This window comes from Sinocyclocheilus anshuiensis, unplaced genomic scaffold, assembly GCF_001515605.1.
Source record: "Sinocyclocheilus anshuiensis isolate Anshui unplaced genomic scaffold, SAMN03320099.WGS_v1.1 scaffold1448, whole genome shotgun sequence".
NCBI classification, from domain to species: Eukaryota; Metazoa; Chordata; class Actinopteri; order Cypriniformes; family Cyprinidae; genus Sinocyclocheilus; species Sinocyclocheilus anshuiensis.
In genome coordinates, this window is record NW_015547730.1 from 234170 (window position 1) to 248567 (window position 14398).

General features: G+C 36.9%; 1 protein-coding gene across 1 annotated transcript; it reads right to left on the reverse strand.

Annotated features, from left to right (window-relative positions):
- Positions 1-462: 462 nt before the first annotated feature.
- On the reverse strand, positions 463-11611 carry slc2a15b (solute carrier family 2 member 15b). Its single transcript, XM_016507208.1, has 12 exons — positions 11567-11611; positions 9154-9252; positions 8697-8857; positions 8437-8561; positions 7990-8135; positions 7679-7811; positions 5451-5638; positions 5247-5357; positions 4891-4992; positions 3429-3504; positions 2933-3060; positions 463-848 (listed from the first exon to the last, which is right to left on the reverse strand). The coding sequence occupies exons 1-12, from the start codon at positions 11609-11611 to the stop codon at positions 594-596; spliced, it is 1569 nt and encodes a 522-aa protein (XP_016362694.1). The 3' UTR covers positions 463-593.
- Positions 11612-14398: the final 2787 nt, after the last annotated feature.

Sequence of the window (14398 nt, forward strand, 5' to 3'; positions counted from 1 at the left end):
TTGCAATCATATTTAACAATATAACTGTTTTAATTTATTTTAGGTCAAGTTAATGCAGCCTTGGTGAGCAGAAGAGAGCTCTATATCAAAAGCATAAAAAAATCTTACCAACTCCACATTTTTGAACTGTACTGTAGTCCATGACATGTGCTCTATATTCTTAGACTTCTGAAGTTCTGAAGACCTACGAAAACTTTGTGTGAGGAACAAACCAAAACTGAAGCTCTCAGGAAGTTACAATTTGAATGTGCTGCAATCTTTCTTGAGAAAAATGCAGTTAAGGACATTATAAAATGAACAGGAGAGTTTTGAAACTCTCAAAACATGGCATCTATTGTACAGATTTGACATTTGGTTACTAGTCGAGCAATAATATAAGAATAATATAATAATATAAAATAAGCTCTATTTTTAGTCTGTTCATTACACAAACGGCTTTTGGAAATAAAAGCTCTATATGGGCTACTTTAATGGTGCTTTTATAAGTGATCTAATGACACAAGATAATTCAGGAAAACATCACATTCTCGCAGTGCACAGAAGAGTGGTTTGTAGCACCAGAACACAGCATATACTGCCCTCTTTCTTCACAACTATTTCTCGGTCCTGTCCATTTTGTCCACATCTCCAGGCACCAGTGCACCATACCCATTCATTTTTTTGAGCCCGAGTTGGTCAGTGATTCCCAGCGGCTGGTTTTCAATTTCACAAGCATTTCTTGAAGCGAACATCTGACTGATCTCCACAAAGGTTTTGTTCTTTGTTTCAGGGATGATGAAGAAAACGTAGGCTGCCACCCCCACACACACACCACAGAACACCAGATAACAGAACGCACCAGCTGACATCTGAAAATTCAATGAAAATCTGACATTAAAAATCCAATTTAATGTGAAAATAAACAATTAGTATGCTGACAATATAATTTGCAGTTAAACACGTACGGAAATGTAACATATGACAAATATGGCCCTACATAAAGAGTGATATTATCATATATGATACCTATAGGGCAATATATAATTTTCATAGATGAAGATGTAAGTTTATAACAAACCTAAAATCTCCATAAAAATGTGTATGCTGTATTTACTAACGTTAATAATATCTGTCACGTTTATGTTCTGTGTTTTCCTGTGTTGCTTGATTAGTTCATTAGTTTCCACCTGTGCTCATTAATCATCTTATTAGTCCATTGTTTGGTTTAGTATTTATAGCCCTGCCTTTTCATAGTTTCTTTGTCCTGTCTCCGTCGTGTAAAGAAGTTGTTTTCTCCTATTTTCCCATGTGGATTTATTAAAGACTCTGTTTGTTTGACTATCTGCCTCCTTCGTACTCCTTCAAGCTCCTTTCCCCAGCAACCCGTGACAGAAGACAGGACCTACAAAAAAAGATGGACTGGGCTGAGGACGTTCTTCTGAACATCCAGCAGGATGGAAGGCCTTTGGAGCGATATGTGCTCCCTCCAGAGTCCACTCCAGCATGCCTCTCAGCGCTCCTGGATATGGTGCTACCCCCAGAGATCTCTACTCCTATCCTCTCGCCTGAGTCCGCTCCAGAAAGCTCTCCTTTATTTCCTGAGTCTCCTTCGCCTCCGCTGGTCCCGTCCAGCCCTCCTCCGTTTCCTGAGTCTCCTTCGTCTCTGCTGGTCCCGTCCAGCTCTCCATTGTCTCCAGAGTCTCCTTCACCTCCGCTGGTCCCGTCCAGCTCTCCATCGTCTCCTGAGTCTCCTTCGCCTCCGCTGGTCCCGTCCAGCCCTCCTTCGTCTCCTGAGCCCCCTGTGTTAGCCAGCTCCGCTCCTCCAGAGCCCGCTCCTCCACAGTGCCCTCCAGTGCCTGCTCCTCCAGAGCCCGCTCCTCCACAGTGCCCTTCAGTGCCCGCTCCTCCAGAGCGCCCTCCAGTGCCCACTCCTCCAGAACGCCCTCCAGAGCGCCCTACAGAGCCCGCTCCTCCAGAACGCCCTCCAGTGCTCGCTCCTCCAGAGTGCCCCCCGGAGCCCGCTCCTCCAGAGCGCCCTCTAGAATCCCTCCGGGCATTGAAAGACCTAGTTTTTCCCAAGAAAATTTTTTTGGGGGGGGGGCATATATCCGTGGCCATAGTGGCCGAGCCGGTGGACCTGGACAAGGCCACGAAGGCTCCACCATGGCCTCCCAAATGGCCGGCACCTCCTTGGCCTCCAGAATGGCCGGCTCCTCCGTGGCCTCCTGAACTGTCTGATCCGCCATGGCCCCCTGGACTACCTGTTCCGCCATGGTTCCCTAGTCTACCTGCTCCGCCATGGCCCTCTGAGTTCCCTGCTCTGCCATGGCCTCCTGAACTCCCTGATCTGCCCTGGAGGCCTTCCTTGTCTCCGCCCTGTTCCTGCCCTACACCAGCCTCCTGGGCGCCCGCCCCCCCTCCCCATTGGAACTGTTACGGGGGGGCGATATGTCACGTTTATGTTCTGTGTTTCTGTTCTCCCTGCCTTGACCTAGTTTTCCTGTGTTGCTTGATTAGTTCATTAGTTTCCACCTGTGTTCATCAATCATCTTATTAGTCCATCGTTTGGTTAAGTATTTATAGCCCTGACTTTCCTCAGTTTCTTTGTCCTGTCTCCGTCGTGTAAAAAGATTGTTTTATCCTACTTTCCCATGTGGATTTATTAAAGACTCCGTTTGTTTGACTATCTGCCTCCTTCAAGCTCCTTTCCCCAGCAACCCGTGACAATCTACAGTATATGATGATATATACAAGGTATTATATGTAGCAATCATATATGTCAACAATATAATTATATTTTATTTATATATGCAAATTTATTAAAACAACATATATATATATACAAACAATCTATATATGTTTTGTAATTTTTGTTTTGTAAAATTATGTTTTTGTAATTTTTTAGACATTTTATAAAAGGTGTATATGGCGTATTTTTTAAAAACAGACTTACCTGAAGGAATGGAAAGACAAATCCCACAGTGAAGTTTGATATCCAGTTGAGAAATCCTCCTACAATGTAGGCAGAAGGTCGATGGGATTGTTTAAAGAGCTCTCCTGTCATTAGAAACGGGACACCAGCTGTGCAGGAACAAACATATAACAGCATTAAAGTCACATTAATATGATGCATTTTAATTTATTTAAAAATGCAACACTGCTATATGATAAGTTATGTAGCATATAGGTCTACATGATTCAAAGCATTTTTTTATTTTCCATAAAACAAATACTCTTTCACCAGCAGGTGGCACCAGTCTATCAAATAAAATGCTTTATGGTAGCAAACCTTGGCTTCGTTTTAAAATTAGTCATTCTGTTAACATCATTCCATGAATATGACCTATTTAGCTAGACCGTTACAAATATAAAGGGCAACCTTTAAGAGTCTGATATAGATGAAGGCATGAAAATGACTGAGATAAATTCCTGTTCAGTGAAATCCTCACCAGGCCCTATGCAGAATCCTGCAATGATTCCAACCACACAGGCCACACTGACATACCGCATGAAGGATACGTGAGCCTAATACAGACAAAAGAACCAGAGATCAATATATTTATTGAAAATCTTACTGCCCCCTTTTGAATGCTAGTGTGTATATACAGGTGCATCTCAATAAATTAGAATGTTGTGGAAAAGTTCATTTCAGTAATTCAACTCAAATTGTGAAACTCGTGTATTAAATAAATTCAATGCACACAGACTGAAGTAGTTTAAGTCTTTGGTTCTTTTAGTTGTGATGATTGTGGCTCACATTTAACAAAAACCCACCAATTCACTATTTCAAAAAAATAAAAAAACTTCATAAGACCAATAAAAAAATCATTTTTAGTGAATTGTTGGCCTTCTGGAAAGTATGTTCATTTACTGTACATGTACTCAATACTTGGTAGGGGCTCCTTTTGCTTTAATTACTGCCTCACTTTTCCACGACATTCTAATTTATTGAGATGCACCTGTATATATAATCCAACTATATATACACATAAATAAAATATAAATCTTGTATACAGGACAGTTTTAGGCTCACTCAAAACCATGGAAATAATGGGAATATAGACTTTATAAAACCAGTCAAACGTTTTTGAACTGTAAGATTTTTAATGTTTTTAAAGAATTATCTTCTGCTCACCAAGCCTTGATTTGTTTGATCCAAAATACAAAGGCAGTAATATTGTGAAATATTTTTACTATTTAAAATAACTGCTTTCTATTTGAATATATTTCAAAATGTAATTTATTCCTGTGATCAAAGCTAAATTTTCAGCATTATTACTTCTGTCTTCAGTGTCACATGATCCTTCAGAAATCATTTTAATATGTTGATTTGCTGTTCAAGAAACATTTATTATTATTATTATTATGATGATTATTATTATTATTATTAGTAGTAGTAGTATTATAAGCTCTAATTTTAGTCTGTTCATTACACAAACTATTGTATGGCTTCGGAAGGCTTGCAAATAAAAGCTCTATAGTACTTGTCATATGGGCTATTTTAATGGTTCTTTTGTAAGGGATCTAATGACACAAGATAATTCAGGAAAACATCACATTCTCGCAGTGCACAGAGAGTGGTTTGTAGCTCCAGAACACAGCATACAAACAATACTGCCCTCTTTCTTCACCGTTATTTCTCTGTCGAAATAGCAAAATTTTCAGCATTATTACTTCTGCCTTCAGTGTCACATGATCCTTCAGAAACCATTTTAATATGTTGATTTGCTGTTCAAGAAACACTTATTATTATTATTATTAATAATAATAATAATAAGATATAATTAGTAATAACTAATTAATTAATAAATAATAACTAATTATTACTCAATGGTCAATAATATTCTTGAAGTGATTAAGAGTAAGTAAATATGTTCATAATTAGCAAGTAAATATGGTGTTCATATTTACCTGTAATAGTAGGGAGAAAGTGATTCCAGCGCAGCACACACCCATAAAGCTGAAGCCACCAATCATCAGAGGCCTCCTATCCACACGTTCAATAGCAAAGCACTGGACAACATCCAGAGAATTAAAAGATTATGAATTACTCACAGTGTTACTTAGGAGACATCTATATTTGCCATTCTAGAGCATTTTTACTCAGCATAGACTCTGCAGTCATATTGTGTGTTTATACTGAGTTTTTACTGCGGCACAAAAGCAACCTAAATGTATGCACACGAGAATCACAATTGCAGGAGACAATGAAACATGGTTTCCCAGTATTTAATGTATGCCTTTGGTAGCAGTCATTGTGTTCTCACCCCTATGAGTCCAGCGATGACCTCTATGGCTCCAGTGCCCACGGTTGTGTACTGAATCTCATGGGCAGGAATACCCGCATTCTCAAAGATGGCATTGGTGTAGAACCAGATCTAGGAATTGAAACCATTTTATTATCTCAAATAACATTATAGCCATTTTATGTTCATCATGACCAGTTTTCACTGCTAAAAGCACACACACACCGCATCGATTCCAGACAGCTGCATGCCAGCATTGACCACAAGGACTGTAACAAGCTGCCAGCGAACAGACGGATCCCTGACGAGCTGCAATACTGAGACAGTCTCTACTGAGGACAGAGAGCGCTGCTCTTCCTGCATCTCCTCCACCTCAGCTTGGATGTTACTTTTGGGACGGTACCACTTCAGTGCTGCAAAGAGGAATCTGAATCTGAACATCATTATATAATTTTATCAGATTATATCAGATCACATCAGCAGCAACAGCAGAATATTCTGGTACCTCTACAATTTTAAGAAGTTCCCCTTTTTAATAATGTTTTAATTTAAAGTACAGTTTAAATTGTTTTAATATTATTTTGTTGTGCTTTAATGCACATTTATTGTCATGTTTTGAACATACTAAAGCACATGTGAAGTACTTGATTATAATTTTAAATTTAGTGTTATTCGATATTACATTTAAAGCTAGTATTTCAAATGAATTAAATTGAAACTTCATTGTGACAAATGTGTAATTACAAATATATTTAAATACATGACATAAAAGTTTCAATAGAAATGCCATAAATGCTTGTCAGTAAATCTGGCAGTGCACTTTAACCATTTTTCAAAGACAATAAAAGTAATTCTGAAATTACATATAAAATGCATGTAATTCCTACTTTACAATACACAGTTCAAGCTAACTGCATCTTATATAAAAGTAAACTATAATACATTTTCATTTAGTGTTGAAAACGTTACATTTGTTCGCACTCAAGTAAATTATTTTAACAAATATTATTATGCAATACATAAACATATTTTAAAAGTATGATAAAGTGTACTTCTTTTTCTCAAGGACCCTCATAAATAAAATTAAAATAAAAAAATTAAAAATAGTCCATTTTATTAATATAGTGTCTTTCACAATGCACATTGTTTTAAAGCAGAACAATAGTGTCAGGGTCCTGTCACCTTCATTGATCTTATTCTTAGTTTGGTGACAGGATCCTAACATTCATGTATTGTGTGTCTTGTCCTTGTGTAAGCGTACAGATTTGAGGTTGTTCTCTGAGCCGTAGTTCTCTGAGCTAGTTATCTAAGGTATGTAAATGTTTCATTAATTATCTCATTCATCCTTCAAGAAGTACATGTTCTTACATTTAAATCACACAAATATGTAATGATTCTGTATTGAAATGATTTAATGTTTCTGCTACTCTCCCCTAATCCTGTCTCACATTCTTTGCTGCAGTCAGTGAGTTCTCCTGCCTGGTAGCTGCTGTATGACCGATGGGCCTTTGTAGTGTCGGCTTCTGAAGCCTGAGATCACAGTATGAACAATAACAGCTTATGAGAGTCTGCTGGTCTGGCCAATAATCCCTCCAACACAACTCAATCAACCTTAATGCAGTGAACATTCCGAAGAATTTCTAGATTTTGTTTTTTCATGGAAGATATTAAGTTGTAAAACAGAGATATATATTTTTTCCAAACTTCCCTATAGTGAAAAAATAAATATACTAAATGTAAGTATATTACATATACATTTACATGCACTTTAATTGTACAGAAATAGTGCTGTAGTCCAACTAAAGATATACTGAAGTATATTTGATTGTGCTAAAGTGGAACTATTGCAAGAATACGTCAGGTACACTTTAAATATCTCGCATTTAAAGACCGATATTATTCAAAGATCATACAATCCTCATCAATAGTGACATTAAAACACATTTTAGACTTAATATTAAGAAATGCGCATTGTGCACAAGTAGTACTCCAAATAAAGTTTAATTAAAATGTTTATATCAGTCTTGAGCAATATGTCAGTAAATATGTTAATAGATTTGAACTATACTTAGTATGAAATAAATGTATTTTAAACATATTATTTTTTACTAGGGTTTACACACCAGAGAATGCAGTGGTCACTTTTTTCCATAGAATTACAATGAATGATAAAAGGCTTTCAAAGGACAAAAGCACCATAACAGTATCATAGTTCATACAGTAGTCCATGCAATTTATATAAGAGGTATATAAGTCTTCTGAAGTTATGCAATTGCTCTGTGTGAAACAAAATGTTGCTATTCAATAATCATCTTTAGGGTATTCTTGAAAAAAAAAAAAAATCACCTTTTGTGTTCCACTTAAGAAAGACTGTAATATGGATTTGGAACAGCATGATGGTTAATAAAATGTTTATTTTTGGGTGAACTGTACTTTTAAATATAAGTCTTTACCTGTGATAGTGGCATGAATGTTCCGCTTTTCCATCAACAGATATCTCGGACTCTCTGGGAACCATGGCAACAGCATGAGCTGTATGAATGTAGGCACCACAACTAGAGAGAGGAACAGAGGCCAGTGCTCTTCCTGTGTGGAACAACCAAATGATAATGATAAGAAGACTTAACAAGACTGAAAGTAAAGCAGAAACAGTTCTGTTTAAAACATGTTGCCACAACAAAAGTTAAAAAAATATCAATTAATCTCTGATGTTCATAACAGAGAAAGACAAACAATGTTATAAAATAAAATGGAGGGGAACCACCTTGCCCAAGATCTCATGGAGTCCCAGAATCTGAGCGATAAACACTCCTATGCAGATGAAGATGCTGGGCACGAGTCCTAGGAAGCCCCGGAGATTCTTTGGAGCAATTTCTCCCAGATACATGGGCACTACGCTGAGAGAAATCCCTGCAGAAGCACAACAGAGAAGCATATATCAGTACAGCAGCTCAATAAATTCAAAGGAGAAAATTAAAATCCAATATAAGTAGACAAATTGCTGTGTACATATTTAAGAAAGAAAGGACTACACTAAAATTGTTAAATGTATTCCGCTGTTCATAATAAAAAGAAAAAAAAAACGAGACAACCATCAAAAAAAATCTTATTTTATGTCCCACAGAAAAAAAAAAGAAAGTCATGTTATGGAAATGACATGGTGAGTGATTTTTGGCATTGCAGGCCTTCCATATTCAATGAAAGTAATAACCTGAGTGTATCCCCACGATGAAGCGCCCAATGATGATCATCTCTGGAGATCCGCATAATCGGCTGAAGCCCATCAGCACTCCGGCGATAAACACCAGAACTGTGCTGTGTACCAGTGTCCCTCTCCTACAAATTAGAAAGATGCACAATGCATTCAAGTAGCTATTGAACTTTGGCCAGCTGATTCAATGAGTCAACATTTCAGAAACTATTCGTATTAAGTTTAATAGAGGGGAAACATGTATAAGCTGCATACTGTACCTCCCAAACCTGGTAACTTGCATTCCCACTGTGAGAGAGCCCACCAGACCTCCAGTGGCAAATATAGACACAGTGACTGAATAAATAAGTGTGAGAAACTCTTTATCCACTCCTGACCCATTCCGCCTCACAATGGTTTGGTTATAAAAGTCCTTTATGTACTGTGTGAAGAACAAATGGACATGAATGGACATTACCAGTCATGCTTAAACAGTTATAATATATGTTAGGTAGCAATATGAGAATCAATTATCTAACGATTTTTAACTAACTTAAATCACACACTTAAAGGAATAGTTCACCCCAAAATGAAAATGTACTCACTCTCAGGCTAGCTAATATGTAGATGAGTTTGTATCAGCTGGATTGAATCACCAAGTAGGTGATTCAATCCAGCTGCATAAAAAAAAGAGTTATGTGAGGCTATGTGAAAAATTGTGTTTGTGGTGTCACTCACCTCTGCAGGAGAATTAACAACAGCCAGGTTATAACCATACAGCATGGAGCTCCCAAAGGAAGAGAGGAACGCTACCGCCAACAGGGATGAGGTTAGATGCTGGAGAAACAAGTGATAGACAACCATGAGTCAGTTATAATAACATACATCCTTGTTTTTGGATGTAAACTTTTCATAGTATGTCTGGCACTTAGATAAATCACATTATTACATTGTTTCTAACATGAAGCTGCTTTTAACAAAGAAGGTGTTTTGGCTTAAAAACTATATGGATATGAACAGACTTTTCTTTAATCATAAATCAGGTTTATAAGCAGCTTTGGGTGTTCAACACTGCTGCTTATTTAGGCACAGGGACATCGTGATCAGGGGGAAAAGGGGAACTGTGTGCATAGGTCCCAGAGGCTTAGAGGGGCCAACAACGATGTCCTGGGGCAAGCCAGGCTAAGATCAAACACAAATTTGTGCAAAGGGCCCAGAATCCTATAGCGACACCACTGTATATAGAAAGAATAAGTAGATTACAGAAATATTTGATTCAATACACACTGCAATCAACATGCACAATAAAGTAAGAATTTTCTATCTGGAGTACAAAATCACACTTTAAGCACAAATGTTATATTGTTTATAAACCGTAAACTGAGCCTAAAGTATTAGACTCTGGCGCTGATCCATTCAGCATGTGACTGCATTAGCATGCAAGTGAACCATGACTAGATCTGGCATGAGTGTTCACTGCCCAGACAAACTGAGTTACAATAATTACCCTGCACATGTACAAAATCACTATCATCACCTGCCAAAAGTGGGAAAGCAGATAAATGAAAAAAAAACTAAAAACGTCTCAGTTGAGAAGAAGTGGAAAACTTAAAGTATGACGGGAGAGATTGTCAATTGTGAATAAGTAATGTGTAAAAAGAGCAAAAATAGAAATAAACAGTAATTCCTTTGTTATATTTCTCAAACCATCTTAACTTTCTTTTATATGTATTGTACAATGAATTAATAATGCATAGTTGGAGACTGATATAATATTCTCAAAAAGCAACTTAAAAAAAAAAATTTAAAACAGTAAAATTACAGTAAAAACCTATAAACAGGGTCTGAGCTTAAATTGACTAAAACTTTTATGGGTGGGACCACAGAAAGAGAACACAGGGCTCTCAGAAAGAGAGCTTTCTCTGCAACAGGCACAAGATGTTCACAAGATGCAGTAAAGAAGTAAAAAACCTCATTTTTTTCTTCATATAAAGAAATGACGCAATAATGTGGAAACCTTTCAAGACAGGCCTACGAAGAGCTCAGGATCAATGACATATCATTGTACAGTCAATTAAAATGTGATTACATCATTAATTTGCAATTCTTGTTGGGATGAGTCATTTTCTATTTTTTCTTTCTTTTTTTCCTTTAAATCAAACATTGTAATGTTGTGATTGCTCTCTTAAGTTGTTTTGGTTTATCTTTATTGAATAATTTTTTTCTAATCCCCTCACAGAAAATGAATGGGAAAGTTCATGACAGCTTTCACATTATCATTTTTTTTATGTGACCCATGCTGTTTGGTGCTACCTAATGTACCATGACAGCACATTTAGTGATAAACATTTTCTTTTTCTGCCTGACAAGATGTGCTACTCATGTTGTTATTTTCTAAGATCTTGCTGCCATTTGCTGTCTCTCCAAGAGAATTGCCTATAGCTAGACAGCTGCTTGCTAAAAATGCTTTGCATTTATAAACATGACCCTAAAGCTTGAAGAAGCATGAAAAAGGCGACATGTTATTTAATGTTTGTCTGATGGGAAAAATACCAAATAAAATACACTTTGGACTGCTGCCTTTGAACATATAAGGATCATAAATTAATTTATAGAAACTGTAAGAAACATTGTAATATTGCTGCGTTGCTGGGCTTCCTTCACAGAAGTGTGAAAAAACACAGGTTCATGAGCCGTATATGCAGATTGGATAGTGACATTCTTACACACGCACACACACTCTCACACACACACACACAGTTTTTAGTTTGGAAATATGCTATAAATAGCTAAATAAATACACTGAATTAAGTTTAGATTAGTTGCGCTTTTAAAGAGATTACAAGTTAAACTGCAGATTTACAGACAATTACGAGAACAAAATAAAGACATTTTGAGAACAAAAAAGAGATGATTTCATTATAAAGCCCAAATCTCCCTGTAAACAAGAATTTAACATATGCACGACATGAATTGTGATAGCCTTTTCATCTAGAGGAACCATCATGTTTTATAATGTTTCGAATATTTTCTCCTTCTCAAAACTCTTGGTTGCATCAAAAATTAAAGAATTCATTAAACACGTATTATTATTATTATTATTATTATTATTATAAAATCCTAATATGCAAAATAAATTAGGCCTACTTACCCCTCTACTTTTCCCATTAGGTTCTATCAAAGCCTCTTCTGCCATCTATGAGCACCAAAGAAATTGTCTCTCTGGTTAAAATTGGAATGAGAGCGGGTATTGTTTTTTCCTTAAACGTTATACCACAGGCATTCCAGTGCAGGCTATTTTTGACTGAATAAAGACTGAATTCTGCACATTTAACAAGGAGGGGGGAGAGTGTATGACGTTCAACCAACCACTGCTTGCTGTCAAATGAAGTTCCTCCTTCATGCATTTCTCACCATTTTAAAAGGTCAAAATGTGAGACTGACACTGTCACATGTTAACAACCCCCGTGATTTAACTCTTTGTTCAAATTAACTGGATTTTCACTGCGCGAATGACCACTTGCTTGTCATGGGTAACACAAAATATTATATATATATATATATATAATGTGTGCAATGTCAAAATGATGATGTTGAGGTAATATATAGGCTATATACTTCTGAGTTGTAAATACATTTTTAGTGAACTGTTTGTGTATTTAGTCATGTTATAGTCTATTATCTTTTTAGTCTATAGGTTAAGTGAAACCAGATAACAGAAAACCAGTGATTCATTGTGCTGTTACTGTCTCTATGTTCTATATACAGACGACAGATACAAGGGTTACGTATCATGATGACGACAGAGTGATGGGATTTGAACCTCCTGATCCCATGTATTCCCAGCATTTCATCATGGTCATTAAACTCTGAAATCTACACATCAACTGTAACTGAATTGGAAAATTACTGTGCAAATTATCACTGCTATTCAAGCACTCACGTGAAACTTCACTGCAAACCTTAAAACATTAGTTATGGTTTGGTGACCTTAGCTTTGCATCAGGCCCTCAAGGGCTTAAAGGGATGGTTCACTATCATTTCCTCATCCTCATGTCATTCCAAACCTGAATGACTTTCTTTCTTCTGTGGAACATAAGACAACATATTTTGAGAACATATTTCTTTTTTATAGAATAGAAGTCAATGGTAATCAAAACAGCATTCCTCATTTATATTATTTGCAATATCACTCCATAAACTATCATGTGCTCTGCCTAAATATATATTAAATATATTTGTTTTCCCTCAGTTTCAAAAATCCTCCAGTTGCTCAGCCTTGTGACTAAACTTTGACAAATTTTGAAATAATAGTTCTGTGTTTGTGTTTCTTTTGGCACTGTACTAGCTCCCTCTGGCCTTCTTTTCTTTTTTTTTTTTTTGGCCCTCTCTCTTCTCACATGAGTATGAGAAGATGCTCCCACACAAAAACTACCAATTTAATAATTACACACATAACACACACGCACACACACACACACACACACATACATATATACACACACACACACACACACACAGTGCCTTGCGAAAGTAATCATACCCCTTCATTTATTTCACGTTTTATGTTGCAGCCTTATGTCAAACTGCTTTAAATTACTTTTTTCCCACATCAATCTACACTTCATACACCATAATGACAAAGCAAAAACAGAACTGTCACAACTTTATAAATGTATTAAAAATAAAAAAACTGAAATAAGTAAATTGCAACAACTCAGTACTTAGCTGAAGCACCTTAACAGCCTCAAGTCTTTTTGGGTATGATGCGACAAGCTTTGCACATCAGCATTTGGCAATTATCTGCAATTCTTCACCTCACCTGTTCACCTCTCAAGCTCTGTCAGGTTGGATGGGGGCAAACACACATTTTCAGGTTTTTCCAGAAATATTTGATTGGGTTCAAGCTCAGGCTCTGGCTGGCCCACTCAAGGACATTCACACAGTTGTCTATAAGCCACTCTTGCTGTGTTTAGGTTCATTGTCCTGTTGGAAGGTGAACCTTCTGCCCAGTCTGAGGTTCTGAATGCTCTGGACTGGGTTTTCATTAAGACTATCTCAATATTTTGGTGCACTGAGATTTTCTTCTACTCTGACGAGTCCCTCAGTCCCTGACACTAAAAAACAGCCCCACATCATGAGGCTGCTTACCAGCACACTTTACTTTTGGGATGGTATTCTGCAGGTGATGAGCAGTGCCTGGTTTCCTTCAAACATGATGCTTGGAATTGAGGTTCATCAGACCAGAGAATCTTGTTTCTCAGAGTCTGAGGGTCCTTTAGGTGCATATAATTATGAAAAGCTGATTCTAGATCAGAGAGTGATGTCTGCTGACAGACCCGGCAGCCGTCTTATCTACATGTGCTTTCTGAGTATGTTCTCGTGGTCATATGCCTCTCAGCATGAAGTCTGTAGCATCAGACAATTTTTTGTGAAGAATCAATTATTGTCTCACATAGGAGGTTATTCACTCTTTTCTACTCTACTCTCGTCATTCATTCATCCAAGTATCTGTAAAACGAAATAATAAAAGAATCACTCATTCATAAGTATCTGTAAAACTAAACGTTAAAGTGAAATGTTAGACTGCATCGGCTATGAACACGTGGAGGAATTAACTACACTACTCACAGTGCTTATTTTTAAGTGTTTAGTTTCAACACACTGTTTCAATAACCTGCATTGCATGGAACATATACATTTCTGACACTGTAAAGTTCAATGATATTGAAGGTTTACAGCCAGTGTCTGTGGCAATTCCCCAATCAAATGTTTGGAATCACATACAGTGTTCATGTAGGCACACAGAGTTATTCTGTGACTCCCCAGGTGTAACGTCCAGGGGTCAGGAATAAGCTGGTTAATATTATGCCTTTACCCCCGCTGGTAGATGCCGTAGCTACACCATTATCAAGGCAAAAAGCAGGTTTCACCATTGATGGCCATATATATATATATATATATATATATATATATATATATA

What these genes read in the sequence shown, in the direction of transcription:
- slc2a15b (XM_016507208.1), bottom strand. Translation starts at nt 11,611, where the DNA reads ATGGCAGAAGAGGCTTTGATAGAACCTAATGGGAAAAGTAGAGGG. An exon ending in AGCTGTCTGGAATCGATGCG is followed by an intron (nt 5,358 to 5,450) that starts GTGTGTGTGTGC and finishes TTCAATTCCTAG; the next exon opens with ATCTGGTTCTACACCAATGC. An exon ending in AGGATTCTGCATAGGGCCTG is followed by an intron (nt 3,061 to 3,428) that starts GTGAGGATTTCA and finishes GTTCCTGCACAG; the next exon opens with CTGGTGTCCCGTTTCTAATG.